We start from the raw sequence: 20,688 nt of genomic DNA, 5'->3' as shown, positions 1-20,688 counted from the left end.
CAGCCCCATAGGGCCGGGGCTGGCACTGTGGGGCGGTGTTCCTCGGCCCGGCCTCCCGCAGCCTCACGGCGGCCGCCGCCATTTGGGCGGGGCGGGCAGCGAGCGGCCGGCACCATGATGGCGCAGCGGGCTCTGCCCAACCCCTATGCGGACTACGATAAATCCCTGGCCACTGGCTACTTCGATGCCGCCGGGCGGGTGAGTGGGGATGCGGTGACCGGGCTGGGTGAGGGGGAGCGGCTGGGGACTGTCGCTTTTCCCCGGCCGCCCGCCGAGTCCCTGCCAGCGCGGCCCCGCGCCCGGCGGTGGCTGCGGGGAGAAGCCCCTTAGGCTGGGGGGGCTGCCCTGGGGTGGTTCACAAGGTGGGCCTTTTTAAATAACAGCAAAAAGATGTGGATTTTCTCTTCTTTTTTTGAAGCATAATTAAAGGTGTTGTGATCTCGGTGACTGTGTTTTGTACTGAGGGTCTGTTTGTAGGGGGGTGGCAGCGGGCGAGGATGTGTGTGTGTGGTGTCGTGGTCCTCGTGTGCCCATGGTAAGGTGAGAGCTCGACCGCTGTGTCCTCCTTCAAGGTGGGCAGTTATCGGAGCATCTCCTGTGACATTAGCAAAACCTGAGGTAACGGAAACCCTTTGTAGGTTTTTCACTCTCTCTGGTGTGGTAGCCCAGTTATTCCTGAGAGGTTAAAGACCTGACAATCCTATCCCAGCAGAGCTTTCCAGAAAGAAGAAGGTGCCCAGGACTTCCAAGATAGCTTCCAACCTGCCCATCTCCAGCCTGGCCATGGTTTAAAGCCAGGAGAAGAAATTATCTTCCTCCAGCATGGCTTTGAGGCCTTACAGGTGCTGGCACTGCAGCCCCAGGGCAGGGCATGGCCCTGGTGGTGGTGGGGTAGCAGTTGCCAGCAAAGACTTCTCAGATGCTTGCTAGGAGGTAAATGCTACTAGTAGTTAGAGAAGATCCCTGGTGTGTGCCCCCCCGGCTCTTCCACATGCAATCAGCCATTTACCAAGTCCTTCCCCAGTGTGCTGATGTTGCTTTTCTCTGGTGTTTCTTGATTCTGCACAGCTGACACCTGAGTTCACGCAGCGTCTGAACAACAAAATAAGGGAGCTGCTCCAGCAGATGGAGAGGGGCCTCAAGTCTGCTGACCCACAGGACTGCACGGCTTACACTGGCTGGACAGGTAGGGTGGCCATCTGGTCTGAAGGGAGCTTGACCCTGCTGAAGCTGTCCTCAAGGTTAGGCTAAGTCAGCCCCTGTTTCTTTGTAGTTTGATGACAGTAGATCTGTATCATGAATGGCACTTCTCCCGCATGATGGTTTAATCTGTTAAACTAAGGGGTCGTCGTTCAGTGACTCACCTTTTTTTGGCAGCAGAACTCAAACTGCAGAGGGAAGACCATAGCATTGCAGGGTAAGTAAGACTAGATCTTGAGTAACAGTGCCAAACTTCTGCAACAAATAAAGCCAGAAGATTGGAACGTATCTTCTTGAGAGCAAGTATTGGAGCCTTTGAAGAGACTAGTTCCAAATGTAGGAACTAGGTGAGGGTATTTACAATTACTACTCTGTGAAGTACGCATATATGCATAGTAGGCCATTCTCCTGTAAGGCCTTCTTGCAGAGTGGCAGTCATGAGCTTAGAGCCTGAGCTAATGTCCATCTTTTTGGTTTGGGCTGAGTTTTATCTTGCGATGCTGTTTGTCAAATTGCGCCACTCTTTCTCCCCAGGTAGTGCCCCTCCACTCAGCCAGGGCTAGTTCTGCTCTTGGAGCTGCTAGAGAGAGCGGAAATCCAAATATAACTATGGATGGAAGCCTTCTTCGCACAAACTCTTCTATCCTAAGCTTCCAGGAGCTTGTCTTTTTCCTGTGGTGCGTTTTCAATGTGTTCTCCCTACTTTGGGAGCGTGCCCTACCTTCTCCACCCTATTCCTACCCCCTGGAGCCAGGGAGGACACATTTCTCTGCCTCATCCTCTTTGGCTTTTGGCTTCTGCTGTGTGCTTTGTCAGCTTTCAAGGTGCTTTTTTCTGCACTGTGCCAGGCTCTAGGGAGGGATCTTGGGATAGGTGCAGTTACTTTTGTGACTGCTGCAGGATTTTTTTGCTGTCGTGGCTTTTTTTTTTTTCCCCAATACACTGCAATCCTAAATGGTAATTTTCCATGTTATAATCTGGGCGTGGCTGGTTTGTGTTTAGATACAATGGAACTTGATGCCAACAGTTTGCTTGGAAGAATAGTGATCATTGTGTTGACGCTAAGCTAATGTTGCAGCTTGGTGAAAGCAGCACCAGAAATGGCAGCTTGAAAATTTTGGTAAGGTAAACAGGCACTAAGAGCACTCCAACACAGTTCATAAGAAATGCTACCATGCCACTGTTGAATTCCAGCGTGGGAGAAGTCTATTGTTTGTTGTTTTTTTTTTTTTCTTTTCAGTTGCTGCCTGGCAGCACTTTGCTGCTGCTGCGTGTGAATTTCTGTTCAGTACTGGCTGAGTTCATCCTGGGAGAGAGGGGTTCAGCCTTCCCTCAGCTCCCTTCATGTGAAAAGTGCTCTGGATGTGATGATGGCCTTCAGGTGTGATGACACTGCTTGGCTTGGCAGTAGAGTCAACCTCTGGCCAGAGGAATTCAGGAGGTAAAGCAGGAGGACAGCTAGCTGATGTTAGGTGTGCTCTGAAAGTCTGCAGGGAGAAGGTAAACACTTTTCTTTCCGTAGGGTGGCCTTAAGGGGCTTCATGTTGGAAAGTGACAGTGGCTGTGAGCTCCGGTAGGATTTCTGCTTTCTTTTTTTTATTAATTTTTATTATTTTAGAAAGCGATTTCTTGAGAGGCATTTCTCTTTTCTTTTCCTCCCTGGGATCATTCCTCTTCGGGCATACAACCTTCTTGCCTTGGCTAATAGGATTAGAAAAAGCCTGTGGACAGATTTCCTGCGGGTCACAGCCAGAGAAGTGAAGTTTGCAGATATTACACTGTATGCGAGTCATCCTCCTTTCTTTTCTAATCCTAGCTATATTAATTTATTCAGTGCTGGTTTCCAGAGAGCAAATTAATTGGGCCAAGACAGCAGCTTTTTCCCTTAATTGCTTAAGTAGAAGAGGCTTGTTGAGTATCTTCTCATGTAAATCATTGCCCAGCAGCCTGAAATCAACTCGTACTCTTGTGACCGCTAATAAGAGAGATTTGAAATGTGCCTCTCTTAGCGTAAACTCTGCATGAAATGTAACATACTTGAGCGTACTACATTACACCCCGTAATATGCAGCATATGCTGGCATTTTACTTTGGTGCCTGTTTCTTTCCCAACACACTTGAGAGCCCTGCTCCCCCACGCAGCCACAGCTTCTTGGCACGTGAAGTTGGAGCAGAGGGAAGGTAGGACTTGCATTTTCAGCTCAGAGGCAGTGACAGTGCACTTCGGATCCAGATTATCCAGTGTACAGCTGAATGCCCTCAAAACACGTTTGAATCTGCTAGTTACGGTTTCATTCAGTTCCCCATAGGGATCAGGGCCCTGTAGGCAAAGCCTGGTACGTGCCTGGCTGTAGATCAGGCTCAAGCTGTTGTGTTCCATTTTGTCTTATAATCAGTTTAGCTAGACTGCTGCAAAAGCTTTTGCAGTCTTCATCTGTTTCACTAGTATCAAAGTATTGACTGAGGAAAGGTAAACTGCCCTAAGTTAATTTTGAATCAGAAGCAGTTCAAATCCTTGCAGAAGTACGACGCCCTTGCCTGTTTTCAAACATGAGGATGCCTAAGAGTTACCAGTATGTGTTGGTCTTTCTTGTAGCGCAGGAAGCTGTGCTTGAAAGACTACCTAGACTGGAAGGACAGATGGTGGAAAAGAAATGGAACAAGTCAGACTTCACTGTTGTCACCTCTTTGCTGACAATCAAAGCTAGGAAGCTCCTGAGTCTGCTCCCTGTTGGCTGTTGATGTCCCAAGATGATGGGGTGGTCTGCCCTCTGAAATGTTGTAAAAGGGGGAGATTCTCCTGCCTGCATATTTTGGCAGTGCTTTTGGGATTTGTTTCCCATGCAAGCATTCCCTTCCCTAGCAGCATACTAGTCATGGCTTTTAGAGCTTGAGGGCCTCTGAACCAAACCGGTGAGTCCAGGTGGCTTGCCCCTGCTGCAGCTTTTGGCTGGCCTCTGGGCAAGTGGAGAAGAGAAGGGCTGAGCTGCCTTTTGAAAGGACTCTTCAAAGGGCACGCTAGATGAAAGAAAAGCGACTTAAGAATGAGTAGAAATTCTGACAGTACCAGTTCACGAAAGGTTCTGGAAAAATGCCTTTCGTTCACTTCAATGTAATATCCCAGTTTTAACCTCATAACCCAGAGAACTTGCATCCCCTTACAGCTCTGTTCAGAAAAACAGAAACGCTCAGATAATCCCTACAGAGTAAGATGCAGTGGGGCTGCATTTGAAGAGAGAGAAGAGAATGCTTTGTGTCACCCACATCCTGCCAGGTGCCTGGTGGGTAGTTTTTGTGAAATCTCCATTCTTGGAGATGCTCAGTATTAGACTGGACAAGGCTCTGAGCAATGAGGTGTAATTTTGAAGTTGGCTGTAATTCCAGGTGTTGGATCAGATGACCTCTGTATGTCCCTTCTAACCCAGCCTCTTCTAGGATTCGGTGATGAGGTAAAGGGTTGTCGTTGTTTGTTTTTTTTTTTTTTTTCCTGGAAGGAGAAAAGTAAGTTTTACAAAAGTGTTATTACCAGGTTTTCTTGTCGGAGATGCTGAGGGATCCTGAGAGACACCCCATATCCCACAACACACTAGGAAGGCAAGCTGCAATAAAATGCACCTGGGAGCCCCCAGGCAGTTTCAAACACAGGACTATAGACCCTCTATAGAAGACAGCTCATTTTCCCATTCAGCACGCCTTTGGCATGCATTTGTGAGTGTGAGATAACATCCCACACCTCTGCACCAGAAAAGTTGCTCATTATCCTTTGAGCTGGGCAGTAGAGCTTTTCCACTCCCTCTGTAACTTTTACCCCATGCCTAACTCATTAAAATGTCATCAGGTTTCACACTAAAAACCATCAGGCTTTCTTGCTATGTGCAGAGATCAGTTTCTGCTTCTTCCCTCTAAATTTGACATCCTGCTTTAAGGGTGCTGGCTGGCTGAGTGACCCAGAAATCTCCTCCTGTGGCAACCTGGGGAAATCTGTGAAAGGACCACGCTAGGTCAGCTGCTGGTGTTGTCCAGCACCTGAACTGGAATCAGCTGTCAGGCACCAGCAGCTGAACCAGCGTGGTCCTTTCACAAAGGAAAGGAGGCGCATTCAGAGCAGTCTCATGGGTGTCCCTGCTGGTGTTGTCAACAAGGGGGCTGCAGCAGAGCTGACACCAAGCAGTGCTTCCTCTCATCTTCATCCAGCACGAGGAGGAAGCTTTGTCTCACTGCTGTCTCCCGCCAGCAGAACTGTTGGCAGCGGTAGTGCAACCCAACAGAAGGAACCTGGGGGGAAGTCCATACACAGCTTTACTTCTGTTTGACCAACAGAATGGTCATATGATTGAGGTTTTTTTTCGGCCTGTTGCAGTGCTTTAGCTCTTCAGCAAGAACTTGTCTTCTGTCTACAGCAATGTCTGCTCTGTTGGAGGTAATGGCTTCTAAAATCAGGACCATCAGCGTTAGCTGATTGATGCAAACACATCTGTTCCCAGTGCATACGTTTAAGTGTCCTCCTATGCCTCCCCAAAAGAAGTCTTTAACACAAAGCAACCCTCTACATCTGCTCATATAGGATGGCAAGAGGAGAGAGATGCTGCTCACCATCCTAATGAAGATGTTAAATAAACAGGCTTTGATGTGAGATACACAGACCTGATTTTTGCCTCGTGATTCTCTGCAGCTAGCAGGTGTCTCGGTCATTCTGTCTCCAGTGCATTGGCTCCCTGCACCCTAGGGACGGCAGTTTTGGTTATCAGAGACCTACTAAAAGGATGTGCTGTCAATAGCTCACATGTTCACCACTGTCCCGCACCACCAAGTGATGTCTGATGCATTCTCTGCCACATGTGGGTATGCAGCAAGGTCTTACACTGCAAGGAGAAAAAAAAATGAAGTCTGGAGAAAGTATAGAGAGGAAAGACCAATAATAACTGATAAACAGAACAAAGCCCCTAAAATTTTGGCAGTAGCAGATGACAGCTGCAGTGTGGCAGTTCTGCTGGGAACAATCAGGAGTCTCAGAGGTCACCAAAGCAGGTCACAGACATTTCCAGCTGTGACACTGAACACAGACCTCCAGGGTGCATGGCAGTGGAGCAGATCCACTGTCTGCAGGGTCCCATTTGATCAAGGATGCAATGTTTGTATGGCATGGAAAGCATACCAAAAACCCACCATGTCAGCCTGCAAACCCTACAAACCTCACAGCTGGGGTGAGGAAGGTATTGGAGAGGGATTGAGGCAGAGTTGTGGGTTAACTTCTGCAGAGCAGCACAGCTTACTTGAGCCAAGGCCATTGGGGAAACTCTTGTCTGCAAACTGCATTGCCTCTGAAATGACCATCTGCATCTTGGCAGGCAGGTCAGTATGCAACATTTCCCACGCAGGTGACTGCGTTTTATATCCTTCTACATACATCTGTAAACACCGCGGTTTTGTGCATGCTCCTGCTCTCCTCTGCTGATTTTCCCTACTTCTGGGTTCACAGGCAGCAACAGAGCAAGCTGCAGGCAGCACTGCCCCATGCCCTGCTGATCGACCTGGGAGCTTGAGTTCCTTGAGGCATGAGTTGAGAAAATAGTCTTTAGATGCAGTTTGACAGCTTTTCTTTTTTAAAGAAGAAGGAAAGACAAATGATTTGGGCAAGCAAAGGTTTTACTCCCATCCCTTAATACAGGTTAACGTTTTTTGGAGTCTTCTCCAAAAGAGCGATTGTTGGAGAATGCTTGGGCTGGGAGGGAAGGATGGTGAGAAATGTTTAAAAGAGGAGAGGCAACAAAGTCAGAGGAAAACAATGGTGAGACATTTACTTTCTTGGAATTCGGTCCTAGCAGCTTTCTTGGTGTGGTAGTTATGTACATAATTAGGGTGGTATGATGGCAGTGGGAATAAAAGCTACTTAGAAAGCAAAAAGTTGTATATTAAAGCAGATAACTCAAGAGTGCAAGTTGTGCGCAGACAGCTATCAGGCCTATTAAGAGCCTAGAGGCTGTGCTAGGTGCTAAATAAATCAAGGAGAGTCGCTTTGCATTTGCTGGCTGGAAGAGGAGGGTTCTCTTTAAAGAAGGGCTTCATGTCCATGTCCTTATAAACCTGAGTGATGGTACCATGCAGCTGGGCTTCTCTCCCTGGAAATACTGACACTAAACTGCTTTGAGAGAGGACAAGGTTATTAACTTCAGTGGGAAATGGAAATTTGCCCTTAATATACATGTGAAATTGAATTGTCTGTAGCACGAAGCTTTGGAGATTACCCATGCAAAATGAGAAAGTGATCTAAATTTAAAATTGTCCTCGGTACCTTATGAAGTAATTTTGCAGCATGTTTCTTCCTACCCTACCCGCCTTGCAACACCAAAATCTGCGGAGGTTGGCTCAATTAATTTAGGCTTAAACACAGAACCCATGGCTTCACAGAAATGGTTGCTGGTGAGGAGAGAAAGGAGCCTTTCTCAGGGGGATACAGACCAGTAGCTTTCTCCAATGCATGTTCGAGGATGCTTTCCAGATCAGAAGGATGTTTGAACGTGGCAGACCTTTCAAATACAGTTACATACTAAAAGCTTCAAGAGCTGGATGAAGGCAGGGCAGACAGAGTCCAGGGATAGCAATTGATGCGACTTCTTAGTAGCAGAGCTGTTTCTGTAACTGCCCACCCCACTGAAAACATCCAGGGAAGACCATGCAGCTGTTTCCAGCATTCCAGGTAGCTTATCTTTTTCAGACCAGGGCTACTCTCAACAACAATGTGCAGCTTCTTTCCTTTAGTAGGATGCACTAGCCCCTCTAGGAGGGCTCGGGACCTGCTCATCAGCAGCTGGTGTCCACAGAGTTGTAGCAGTCCTGCTGATACTTCCCAGTGGGAAGGGTAAAAATAAAAAAAAATAGAGCCAGGTAGGATGCTTCTCAGTGCTGATGATCTGTCACTTTAATCAAATCCAAGCTAAGGGACCCAGCCCTTCACCTCCTGGCATGGGAAAGAGCAGTTGAGACAGGGAAACACCTCAGCACCACTCTGCCACAAGTTCTGTCTTGCCTGATGTTTTCTGCTGTTTTGGTGGTTTGTTTTTTTTTAATTCCACTGTTTTGCAACACAGTCCCAGGTGCAGTTCGTAGGTTTAGATGGGTTTGTCTAGGTCTCCTCTTTTGCTCCCAACTACTAAAATAGCGTGTAACCTGTGTATCAGGGGCTCTGCTGTCCTCCAGGCCTTCCTGGGTCAGACACTGCTGTTTGTCTCCACTTGCAGCCCACTCAGGAGCAGCATGAGGCACAAAGAGGTCACAAAGCAGGAAAAGAAGCTGTGGATGCTGCAGCAGGGGATTGCACCTGAGATGAGGCTGAGGGCCAGACTTTTGGGGTTGTTAAAGCAGCCAAGGTGCAACTAAGATGCAAACTTTTCTGGGGGTTACAATCTTAGTGTTCCTTTTGCAGGCATTGCCTTGCTGTACTTGCACCTCTATGATGTGTACGGAGACCCAGCCTACCTCCACGTGGCCCAGGAGTACGTGAAGAAGAGCTTGAGCTGTCTGACGAGACGATCCATCACTTTCTTGTGCGGAGACGCTGGGCCTCTGGCAGTGGCTGCTGTCGTCTACCACAAACTGCAGAACCAGAAGCAGTCAGAAGACTGCATCACTCGGTAAAACGCGTGGTTATGTCTTCGACCTGACGTTCATCCTGCACTTGCTTGTAGAACTGGTCTGGGCTTGTTCCAGGTCCTCTCCTCCAAGCCTGAGTAGATTTTGGCACAGTCTTAGAGGCAGGGAATCCATTAACATAGCAAGGCAACGCAAACTTCTGCCCTGAAGTAGCTTGCCTGGCTGGGGCTGCAGGTAGGGGAGCAAGGATATTGCTTAGCTGTCGTTGCCACTTTAGAAATAATTCAGGTAACACAGGGAAGAAATTGCCCAAATTAAAGAATAAATAAATAAAAATAATGGGAGGTTTGGGATTTTTTCGGAACCCTTAAATTTAGCTTCACAGCCATTTTGATAAAAAGGAGAAGCGTGTCACTTGCTTCCACTTGGTATTTGTTAGTTGGCTTTGACTTAGACCTATGATTGACAGCATCCTTTTCAGCTGCTGAATGCAGCTGGTTATGATTCATTTATTTCTATTTCCTGCCTTTCTTCAACTGTTTTCAAATGTATTTTTGTTGGATACTTCAGAAAAAACAGGACATACAAGCAGTCCTACAATCAGATCAGCAAATAGCAAAGGAAGGAAAAAAAAAAAAGAGAGGAGGAGATTGCAGTTGCAAGCTTTTCTTGCTTAAGGGAGATAAGTTTAAGAGGGTGAGAAACAGCCCTGCGTAGAGATGCTGTTTATGAGCGGTCAGCACACAAACAAGACAAAACCCAGGCACTTCAGAATGACGCTGAATGTCCTTAAAACAGCCATGAGCACGTCATGCATGATATGGATTAAAAACACCATGGATGGCTATCTGAGGGTCTGGTATGACTTGGACACCCAGTTCCCACTCCTTCAACTAAGAATAGCTCCTCATTACATAGATATGGTCAGTCTGAAGACAGATCTCCCTTTTTTATTCTTAAAATACTCTGTGGTTTGGGTTTTGCTTAAGATGGTGTCAAAGTGGTGAATCTCACTATGATTAATATATTTGCTAACAAGGCAACCGATCTGTCAAGCATTACCAGCCAGTTGTGGTCAGTACATAAGCCCCAAGTTATGGAAAATCCATGATTTTTCTTGCTGTAGATCTTCCCCTCACGTATCCCTGTTCTGCTTACAATGTTGTGGCAGAATGGAAACTCGTGATTAATCCTGCACTGCCATCTAATGGCATAATGAGGGAAGAGCCTTGGAAATGGGTTTCTTCATACATCTGAGAGGAAGAAAGAGAAAATTGTGTCATTTTTGAAGGAACATTTACACCGTCCTTGCTCTACCACCAATTCCCAGAGCAGTTAGCCTGACCATGCTACCTTTAAAAAGAGAGTATTTCTCTTTGAGAAATAGTTCCCTTGATCAAAGCTCTTAAGTGGGTTTTGAATATGCTGTTTAGTTCCAGAAGGGTTGCTAAGTTATGCAGTGTCTGGAAGGTGCACTTCTGTTACAGCTGTGGAGAAGGAGAGCCTCTCTCCATTTTGTTCTGCCTTTTAAAGCACCTCATCTTTGGGTACTGAGGAGAGAATTCATCAGCCAGGTTCTCCCTGCAGTGGGAAAGACGGGAGCTTACTTCTCTTCTCCCCTTGCTCTCGCCTAAATGAGTTCATGACCAAGAAATGTGCTTTTATGCTCTGGAGAGTAACATTTCAGGGCAGCCCATTTTCCGAGACCATGTGAAAATCTGAGCTTTGTTCCAGGAGCTCTTTTCCCTGCTGTGTCGCACCATTTCAGCAGGTCAGAGGTGTGCTTTTAGAGCCAGTGGTGTACAAACCCCCCCCCTTGCTTTGCAGCTGCCTCACTTTCCCTCTGACCAGAAACTAGTGATTTTTGGCAGTTGAGATAACAGGCTGATTTGCGAGCAGTGGCTCTTTCTTTCAGGGCCCTTGATTTACCCCCTCACACCTGAGAAACACATTCGGATTGTAGTCTGTACAGCAGCACCCTGGGTGTCTCTCACTGCACACATGCTGTGCAGCCCTGCCCCATGTATCTAAAGGACAGAAACTGCTGGTAAGCTTCTCCCCTGATGGCCCTGGCTGGGAAGGCAGCTAGAAGCAGAAGCAGTAACATGAAGGGAGCAAGAAGAGTAGCTGCTCCAGATTCCTCAGTAAGAGAAGATTTGACATGCACACTGCTGAAAATCCCTAGCATGGGTGTTACTGTTTATGCAGCCACCCATTCCTGCTATTGCACCTGACATTTTCCTGACATCCTCAGAGCTGAGCATCGTCACCAGACAGCATCTGTTCCTACCAGCCTGCCGCTGGGCACAGCCCGTCTGCTGAAGCGCTGCGTTCCTCCTTGGAAGCCCTCCTTGTCATCTGCTTTCCTTGGACATGGGGACAGGGGACATGGGGAAGCAGAGGGGCTTTCCCTTCAGCCCATGCAGCTAGGAGCAGGATCCCTGCCAGATAGGCTTGCCAGGACCCTGATTATTCCTAGTCCTGTGTGCAAAAGCTGTCTCTTGGGTTTAGTCTGTGAGAAACCTCCCCAGGGAGCGATGCAAGAGGAGACGGGGCCAATCCACCTCGAGATGTTGTTCTCTCCTTTCTCCTCTGATATCTCTGCTCGCTTTGAGTCCAGTGCCAAGGGAGACTCTCCTGCCAAAAGGAGTCAGAGCCCAGCATCTTCTCTGTGCTCTGGGGGACATTTGCTTGCCTCTTTCCCTTGCAGCACCTAGTTCTGCCTGGCAGCAAGGGCTGCCAAAGCACCTCTTCTGTTCCTCACACTGCTGTGATGGGGAAGCCCTGCACACAGTGCTCTCGTGTTTTAGCCCTTTCCCTCTTGCAGCCACAGCAGGAATCAGCTGAAGAAACAGCCTTGAAGCTGCTTATGGTGGTGTTTCAAAAGTGATGGCATTTTTCAGAGTGCCATCATTTCTTGGAGATGAACAGGAAAATAAAGCTAGAACCAGGCACAGCCCTGCCTGCTGCTCTGACATGGAAGGACATCCAGCCGTGAGGGTGGTGTGGAGAGGGGCAAAAAAGAAGAGTTGCACTGAGAGTGAATTGGACTATGGAGTACCATCCTGAAGAGCTCTGTCACCATTAGCACAACAGAAATATCACCAACTTTGCAACATGATAATAGACAGAAAAATGGCTCAGAAAGTTTCCGACTCCAGCAGAGCTCCCACTCTGCAGCTGTGGGCTAAAGTCTGGTGCCAGCCCAGCAGTTGTCATTGTGGGGCTGCCCCACAGGCAGCCCACAGCACTCATATTCTCCTGAGCGGTCCACTGTTGTTTAACTCTTCCTAGAGAAGGTTTCTTCTATGTCCTACAGAAGCTTGATGTTAAACAACGTATCCAGGTGCTTCTCCCCACCTCTTACCTAGATTTCTAGCTCACGCAAGCACCTCTCCCTCCACTGACAGCGTAGCTCTGGACACCTGCAGGCATAGCAGTAAAGGGGCTTTGCTATCAGGACTTTGGAGAATAAGGGGTGAGCTTTTTTCACATATGTGCAGCACTAGCTTGACTTTCTAGCATGCAGCATTGCAGGGAGCTAAACAGACTAAAGCAATAAGCCAAACAAAAAGCAGAGGAGAAGGAGAGATTTTGCACCTTGCATAACTGGGACGCTGAGACACAGGGACTTGTCTGACAGATCTCAGGGCGTGGGCAGGACTGGGGGACAAACTGTTTTGTGGTTTTTTTTTAGCTCTGGTCTCACTGCTTGTGTACACGGCTTTGACTGTCCTCTGATCTCCCTCATGAGTTTTTCTTTATAGTTTGCTCCACCTACACAAGGTTGACCCTCGAGTGCCAGACGAACTGCTGTATGGCCGCATGGGCTACCTCTATGCACTGCTCTTTGTGAACAAGCACTTTGGAGAGGAAAAGATCCCTCAAAGTCACATTCAGCAGGTACTATGGCTTCTCAACAGTGGAGGCTGAATTAGCCACCTGCTGATTTGTTAGCTGTCTCTTCCCATCCCGCTCACCTTTAAGCAGGTAAAAAATCAGTGCCAGATGCAGACAATTCTGGCAACAAGTGAGAAACCACACTGAGGCTTCCCTGCTGCTGTTCTTTTTAAGAGAAGCAGCAGTACATCCCCTCCTCCCCCCCTTACTCTATATAAATGCCCAGACTGAATTGACATCACTTTCACTCCACCCACGCTCCCCACTGCGCGAGGGGAGTTAACAGCAGCTTTGTTCTTTATCAGGATACCCACTGTGCTGGCTCCAAGACAGCAGCATTTCCCTCATCCACATCTCCTCCCACCCACAGGTCTGCGAAGCAGTTGTGGCCTCTGGAGAGAGCTTGGCCAAAAGGAGGAATTTTACAACTAAGAGCCCACTGATGTACGAGTGGTACCAGGAGTACTACATCGGGGCGGCCCATGGCTTGGCTGGGATTTATTACTATCTCATGCAGGTAAGAGGCACCTGGAGGGAAGAGGCTGGTAGCATTTGTTTCACTTTCCTACAAGGAGGGGCATCTGAATAGGCTCATGGTGGTGTCAGGCTAGGCAAGACCCCTTGCCTGAGAGGCTTACTCCTGTGTTTGATCTTGTATCACCAGTTTTGATGGTTTTCTCCAAGTTTGTGAGATTGTTTTTTCCACCTCCATGGAAATCTGTAGGATCTGTGTTATACCAGCACTTTCACATAGTGAAGGCCTGTGAGTCAGCAGGGTCTGAGCATCCCTACCTTGTATTAATTACTTATAATGTATTTCCCTTTGTTGGTATCTGGAGGCTTTCTGCATTATTTGGTTGAGTTGGTTACTTGGAGCAATCTCAGATCATTACAGAACAATAATCTGTAAGAAAAACACGGTGAAAGAGATTATATGCATAGGAGAAAAGTGGGAAATGCCTTCCAAAATCAGGCCTTCTATCTAAACGTTAAAGTGGTGGGACTTTTTACTTCCATAAAGCAGCTGGGAGCTGCAGTGCCTTTTTGCTTTGATGCTGTCTTTCTTACAGTTTTGTGCGACTCAGTGGAGTTCTAGGAATCTTCCCTTCCCTAGCTCTGAAATCAGCGTGATAATTCCCCTGTGTGGGTCACCTTGTGCATAAATTTACAGTGCTTAAGCTCTGTAATAACAGCAATAAACAACATTGCATCTTCAAAGCATTAAGCGTGCCCACTGAGCGATGCAAATTATTTTAACATAGCAAGGTTCATAGATATAGGTGTGGGTTTTTTGGGGTATTTTTTTTTTTTAGACCTAACTCACAGCAGGTGGAAAAAATTCACCAGGTTTCAAGGGCTTGAGCTTTTTTTCAGGTCTGAAGTAGGAGCCTCAAAGTTAATGCCTATATACAGGAGCGGAGTTCCTGTGAATTTAACTCCCTTATATGACTCAGAGAGTAAGGGGTCGTTGGTGCTTTTGAAGCAGAAGGAGATTTGCAGAAGAGGATGGCAGGTGATTATTGCCCAGGAGTAAAGAACAGTTGACTGGGGGCAAGGAAGACAGCAGTGTGCTGTGAGCTCAAATTTGCACTGAGTTTTAGGCTGTTTAATTTTTTTTTAAGTCTGAGTCTCCCATAAAATGCCATGCTGTGTGAAGCACAAAGAGCATAGATGAGCTGAACATAACGTACAAAAACCCTTGGGGGAAGCAGACAAGGGGAACACAGAGAGGAGGATGTTGGACTCCTATCTCCAGTGCTTTTACAGCACAAGTACTGACTTTTTAATTTCCAAGTTATCAGCCTGGGAACTGCGTGATACCTAGATTGGAGTCCTCCTTGCAGCCTGCCACAGGAGGTCAGAGCTGTGCAGTTTTCATTTGGAGAGGACACTGAAGCCTCTCCCTTGCTCTCGTCTGAGGTCAGTGGTGAAGTCACTGCCTTGCAATTACCTAGAAACATCTGTGAAAACGCAACATCACAGCCTGCCAGAGGGGCTGGCCCAGCAGCTCCGAGCTGAGGTGCTCTAGGTGCTAGGAATCGTTCCTGGTATTCACCCTTAATGCTGTTTTTATACAATTTAGCTCTTTACTCCAAAGCCGGGTACCTGAGACTATTCTTCCTTTTCTTCAGGAAAAGACTTTTTTCTTCTCTTGCTTTGAGGGCTGCATCACACTCTTGGGGAAGTCTTTGTTTTTGGGGATACATTAGGTATCTGGGAACGAGTCCCTGCTGAAGGGCAGCTTGGGGCCAAGCAGGTACTTGGGACACGTGAAAGCCTGGACTAAAGAAAACACTTCATTTACAAGGAGCAAGAAGGGACATAGCCATAGGTGGCTTTGTTTCTACCTTTCAGGTGGATTTTGGACCTTTTAGGGAGGGACAGAATGGTCTCCTGGATTTAACACTTTCTCTCTTTTAGCCTGGCCTGGGAGTGAGCCAAGTAAAGCTGCACAACGCAGTCAAACCCAGCGTGGATTACGTCTGCCAGCTCAAGTTCCCATCGGGCAATTACCCTCCCTGCATCGATGATACCAGAGACCTACTCGTCCATTGGTGCCATGGGGCACCGGGTGTTATCTACATGCTTCTCCAGGCATACAAGGTACCGGAAATCTTGTAAAGATCCTTTGGGGGCCCCTAAATGTGGAATTTCATCATGCAGAAAACATATGAGACCCCCCCCGACTGAAGGCAGGATGGCTTCGTACAAAGAAATAACATCATCACCCTGCAGGGCCCACTGACTGAAGCAGATCATGTTTTAAAGACTTCATTTTCTTAATGATTTTTATAATTATATTGTTTTCTAAATTATTAAATTATGTTTTTTAATTTATTCCTGAAAATAACCCATCAGCCTTGCAGGGTGTCCCATTGCAGGTGGCTGATGGTGATAGCTAGTAGTATGGTAAGTAACGGTCACACAGCCCCATTCATCACATCAAAACATCCTCCAAAACAGGCAGCAAAGTCGTACCGTTAAGCAGGAGAGGAGCTAATTAACCCAGGCCTCCTGACAGGGATGCTCTCTCTGTGTGGAGGAAATTGGCTCAGTGTGGAGGAATATTTCTCATCTCTACAGGTGTTTGGGGAACAGCAGTACCTAAATGATGCCCTGCAGTGCGCAGAAGTGATCTGGCAGTACGGGTTACTGAAGAAAGGCTACGGGCTCTGTCATGGGACGGCTGGCAATGCCTACGGTTTCCTAGCACTGTACAACCTCACTCAGAACATGAAATACTTGTACAGGGCCTGCAAGGTGAGAGCCTGCGTGAGGAAGGGAGAGAGGATTATTCACTTTTGCATATTTTACATCACGGCCCTTTCCTTTGAAGCCTCATTTCTAGCATGGCAGAAGTGCAGCTAGCTCTGACCAGCTCCACCAGCATAGTCCTTGAGCAGCGCAGTCATTGCCTGACAGCCTGCACAGAAGGAATATCCAGCAGAAGCCTTGTTCTGCAAAGGGATAATGTGAAGATGAGGGTGGTATTTGTTTTAAGACACATCTCCAAGAAAATTTAGATGCTTTTTGTTCCTCTTTTCCCAGTTTGCCGAGTGGTGTTTAAGCTATGGTCAACACGGGTGTCGGACTCCAGATACGCCGTTCTCGCTCTTTGAAGGTAACCTCCATTTCTAAGCTTGTGTTTTGCTCCTGGGCCTGAGCCAGTCCAGCACTGAAAAAAAATGAATACATGTTCCACTGAGGTCTTTGCAAAACTCAGCATAAAGAATGGGAGGGAAGTTGTGTTCACTGATTTTACCCTTTCACAGAAGCAGATTCTTGTAAGACAGGCCAGTAGCTCCAGCTGGAGGGAGCAGCTTGTCCTCTTGGGCCTCCTGCACAGATTCTGCACACAGATCTTGAGGGGAATTCGTTAATGGGTGTGGGCCAAAGTCTGCCATATGGTAACTCATAGCCTGGTTTCTCAGGCAGTCTCTCCTCTGTGCCTTTTTAAGGATTAAAATCCTCCATGGGCTTTCCAGTTCTATTTCAAACATGAGTGAAGAACAAGTGGGGCCGCTTTTGTAGGCCTTTTTGGCTCCCGTAGAACTTTGTCACTCCTGCTAAAGGCTCCCCAAAAGTCTGCCATCAGCAGGTGTTGCTGAAAGAACTGGCTCCTCAGGTAACCTAAGTCTCCCTAGTTCTGCTGCAGGCCAACAAACAAGGGCAGATGCATCAGTGAGGATCTGAGGCAACAGTATCACGGGGTCCAAAGTTTTGCAGACGTTCAGATTCTTCAGCCAGGTAAAGCCGGAAGAGGGGAGACCCATCGTGTTTTCCCAGGTGTTTTTCAACATTTAATTAACTTCAAAATGCTCTCCCTGCAGAAGTACCTAAGCTGCTTGGGAAACCTAGGCTCAGACTTTGGAAATTATCTTAGGTCCTTCTGAAAACGTTTTCCTGTCTTCTGTCTTCCTGACTCATTCACACCCTAGATAACCAATAGCATTGGTGCTCATACAGAATCTCCTGAAGCACATTGCCTGTTTTTTCTTGTTCTCAGGAATGGCTGGAACCATTTACTTTCTTGCTGACCTGCTGGTGCCAACCAAGGCCAAGTTCCCGGCATTTGAACTCTAAACCTGAGCTTGGCAGCTCCTTGCCTGAATCCTTCTGCACTAGGAAGAGCAGTACAAAGCTGTTTTCTCCTCCTTCCAAACTCATCGTTGTTTACCTAACTGAACATACATCCATCCCTTGGAGGGCACGCTAAGTTCTCTAATATTTCTAGTCATCTCATTGCGTTGTTTCAGTTTAAAACACAGAATGCAGGGTTTGCTGGTGTCTCTTGAAAATGTGGGGCTGCAGTCGGGAGCTGGGGAAAAATGTACAGTATTTTGTTGGCTAGAAAGTTTTGCTATTTTCTGTATCCCATTTTCTGGGAGAAAGACTTATATTGAATGTAACTTTGCCTATTTAATTTAATTTTTTTTTTTCTTTTGTGCTGACAAATAGTTCCAGGAAGTTGCCTTTGGAAAACAAAAGATGAAATACTGAGACCATTGCCCTGCAATGCGCTTTTAAGTGTTTTCTTTCTGACCATCCATGGAGTAGGTAGTTTAGGAGCTGCGCTGCTCCATAAGAAGTGAATATGAGGGGCCGTGGAGCCTTTATATATGCTTTTTTAATGTCAGATTGCAAGTGGTGCAGCTGGAACTGACAAGCCAAAACTTCGTTCAGAATTTACACCTGTCTGCTTTATAGGCAAAGGCTCTTATGTATAGCTCTTTTGTGCATTTTTTCCAGTGACAGACGAATAAATAATCCACTAGTTTTTGTGCTTACTTGCTGCCGTGCAAGTCCATTGATCATTTAATGGAAAACTCCAATTTAAGTAAGCTAAGACTGCTTGCTGGTGTGGTTGCTGCTGTTTAGCTTTGAAAACTTACTTTGCAATCTTTCTTTAAAACTGTATATGTATATTACAGGTGGCTGCCAGCAGCAGCATAGGAAAAGAAATGTATTCCACTGAGTTCTGTCAGTGTTTAGCCTGTTACCTGTGTAGCTGTTGTTTAAAGGCTTTGTTTTAATAAGCTTTCCTGAACCTGGTTAATTTGAGTCACTTGTTACTGCTTCCTGGAGTTTGGTATGCAAAATGTACCCATCCAGCTGGAAAATCTGTCCTAGGTTAAATAGGTTTGGCCTGTCAGCACACTAGCAAGGGATAAATATGTTTTGTTGTCCTTTGCTGATGCTACGCTAATTTGCGGCAGTCGGGGACCCGACCCCTTCAACCACTTTCTTAGCACCAAGCATGACCCAAGTGCTGAGTACAGCGGACCTTACTGACTCCACTTTACTCCCTTGTGCTGTTTGATGGCAGCTCCATGGCCCGCACAGGGGTGGACGTGGGTTTGGTCTTTAAAGGGCGCAGCTGATGATTGCCCGAGGCCACCTACAAGCAGGTGAGCAGCTACAGGGCGGCGTGGGCAGCCTCCAAGCCAGCAGTGTGAAGCAGCAGCAGCAGTCCGAGCCCTCTCCAGCCAGCGTAGCGCACTTGTCCTGAGGACCAAAGCTGGCATGCTCACAGCTAGCTCGTGTGTGTCTGAAGACAGGGCAGTCTCTTCTTTAACAGTGGAGTAGGCAGACCTGAAAGAATCTCCGAAAAGGGTAGAAAGCATTCCCTGCAGGCTGCCACCTTCTTCAAAACCCAGCCTTTTGCAGAGGAGGTGGTTCATGCAGCCTGATGTTGTGGCAGCATTGCATCCCAGGGTTCATACATGGGTCAGGTAAATCACCAGGGCTGATATACAACTGACAAGTGGAGTGCTGTTCAGTAAAATATTAAAATGACCAAGCTTTGGGTTATTTTTTCCCTCCGCTTTGTGACAAGGATTTATTTCTGAAGAGATCAGGATATGCAACAACCACCACGCTGGTGAAGTTGCTGAAATGTTCCCAGGTGCATCCATGAGCTGGACAGTGCCTGTGGATTACAGGAACGCTGTTAGCAGCTAAATGCTGCTGGGACACTAGACAGTTTTGACCCTGTCATTGCAGCAGTCCAAAGCAGCTTTATCACAGGTGCTTTCTCTTTTCAACAAGCTGAGACCGTAGTTGCATAGACTTCATAGTCAGAAGCTTACACATTTAACCACCGACTAAGAACTACACGTTATGTTACTCATGGTGCTGTTTTGGTTTAAAAACCTAGTGCTGCATACTCCCAAGAAATAAATGAAAACCACAGCTTGAAGGCACTGCCACACAGCTCCATTTGTGCTACCAATAAGATGAAAAACATCCCAGATGCTGCTAGCCAAACAGCATCTGCAGGTGTGCATTCCCCCCGCAAAACCCTCCTGTGGTTTCAGCTCTCAAGAAATGACAGCAGGCTCAGTGATGTATGATGTATGAGGTGACAAAGGCAGAGACAGTGTGAGGGAACAGATCTGTTACTGTTCCTTCTGCCCAACTTTCTTTATCTCCCATTCCCACACTCAGTTTGGGTACAGGGCAGGCTTGGGGCCCCAAAAAGCTGCTGCTGGAGAAGCAGCCACACAGGGCAGAAAATTACTGGCACAGGGCTTCTTTTACATGAGTTACCCAGCCAGACTCCACTTTTCTCCAGCATCCCCACCATAATCTCACCTTTCCCCTTCCCCTCTTAATTTAGTTACTTTTTTCATCCAAAGGACAACAACTTGGCCAAATTTGAGTGGGGTTTTCTTACCGTAGCAACCAAGGGAACATGGTTAGTCCCAGTGAGACCACAAATCCTGCTCCAAGCCCGACGTACAGCAACATAGGTTGCTTGGATCTTCCTGCCCACAGCAGCCAAGCCCTTTAGCCAAAGTGTTGCCCTGGTCCCTGCAGCCGCACCCAGGAAGGAAGCCCTGACCTGAAGGCCAGCAACCAGACTGAACCCCCAGGAGTTACAGCTCACAACACTATCAAGTGCCCGAAGATAAAATCCAGCTGAGCACAAGGCAGCAGATTGCAAATGCAGGAGGGGGAGAGCAGATCTGACTGAACTGCATGCCGCAGGGAATGAGCTGGAGCCCAGCTAGGCTTGCTCCTGGCATGGGAGTGGGCTTCGAAGCTGCCCTCATCTAAGCTTGGGTGGAGGTGGCCTCGGAATGGGTCTGTCCCCACCAGCAGGTGGCAATGCAGCCAGACCGCTGCTGCACTCCTGCTGTCACATACCCACAGCCAGGGTGGCCCTGAGCTGGGGTGCAGCTGTGGTGCGTGCTTCCTCAGCATCTTCTGCATTTATACACACACCAGTTCCTTCTGCCCTCCTCCCAGGATGCCAGGAGCTGGCAAGTCTGTGCCAACGCCCTACCTGGGTCCAGTTGCCTGTGGCTTGCACAGAAGCTTTGCACACACTTAGCTTAAGGCAGCCAAGCCCAGCAGCTAGGCAGCCGCATCCCTAGGGCTGCTACGAGCAGGGCAGAACCCTGCAACGTTCCTGCAGCACCCCAAGGGCTCTGCCTCTCCCTTGCAGCCACCTCTTTGTGCTTTCCAGGCAAGCACAAGCTTGCTGGAGCCACT

The 20,688-nt window shown here is 47.6% G+C and overlaps 1 protein-coding gene across 1 annotated transcript; it reads left to right on the top strand.

The window, feature by feature from the left end:
* Positions 1-46: 46 nt before the first annotated feature.
* Positions 47-17,978, top strand: LANCL1 (LanC like 1). The gene is made up of 9 exons (XM_040561418.1): positions 47-198; positions 1,069-1,186; positions 8,624-8,831; positions 12,558-12,693; positions 13,061-13,207; positions 15,112-15,294; positions 15,775-15,951; positions 16,240-16,312; positions 17,198-17,978. Exons 1-9 carry the CDS (start codon positions 115-117, stop codon positions 17,272-17,274), a joined length of 1,203 nt encoding a protein of 400 aa, XP_040417352.1. The 5' UTR covers positions 47-114; the 3' UTR covers positions 17,275-17,978.
* Positions 17,979-20,688: the final 2,710 nt, after the last annotated feature.

Source organism: Cygnus olor, chromosome 6, assembly GCF_009769625.2.
Source record: "Cygnus olor isolate bCygOlo1 chromosome 6, bCygOlo1.pri.v2, whole genome shotgun sequence".
Taxonomy (NCBI): Eukaryota; Metazoa; Chordata; class Aves; order Anseriformes; family Anatidae; genus Cygnus; species Cygnus olor.
The sequence above is the reverse complement of the archived record's forward strand: the minus strand, read 5'-3'. Positions and strand labels throughout refer to the sequence as shown.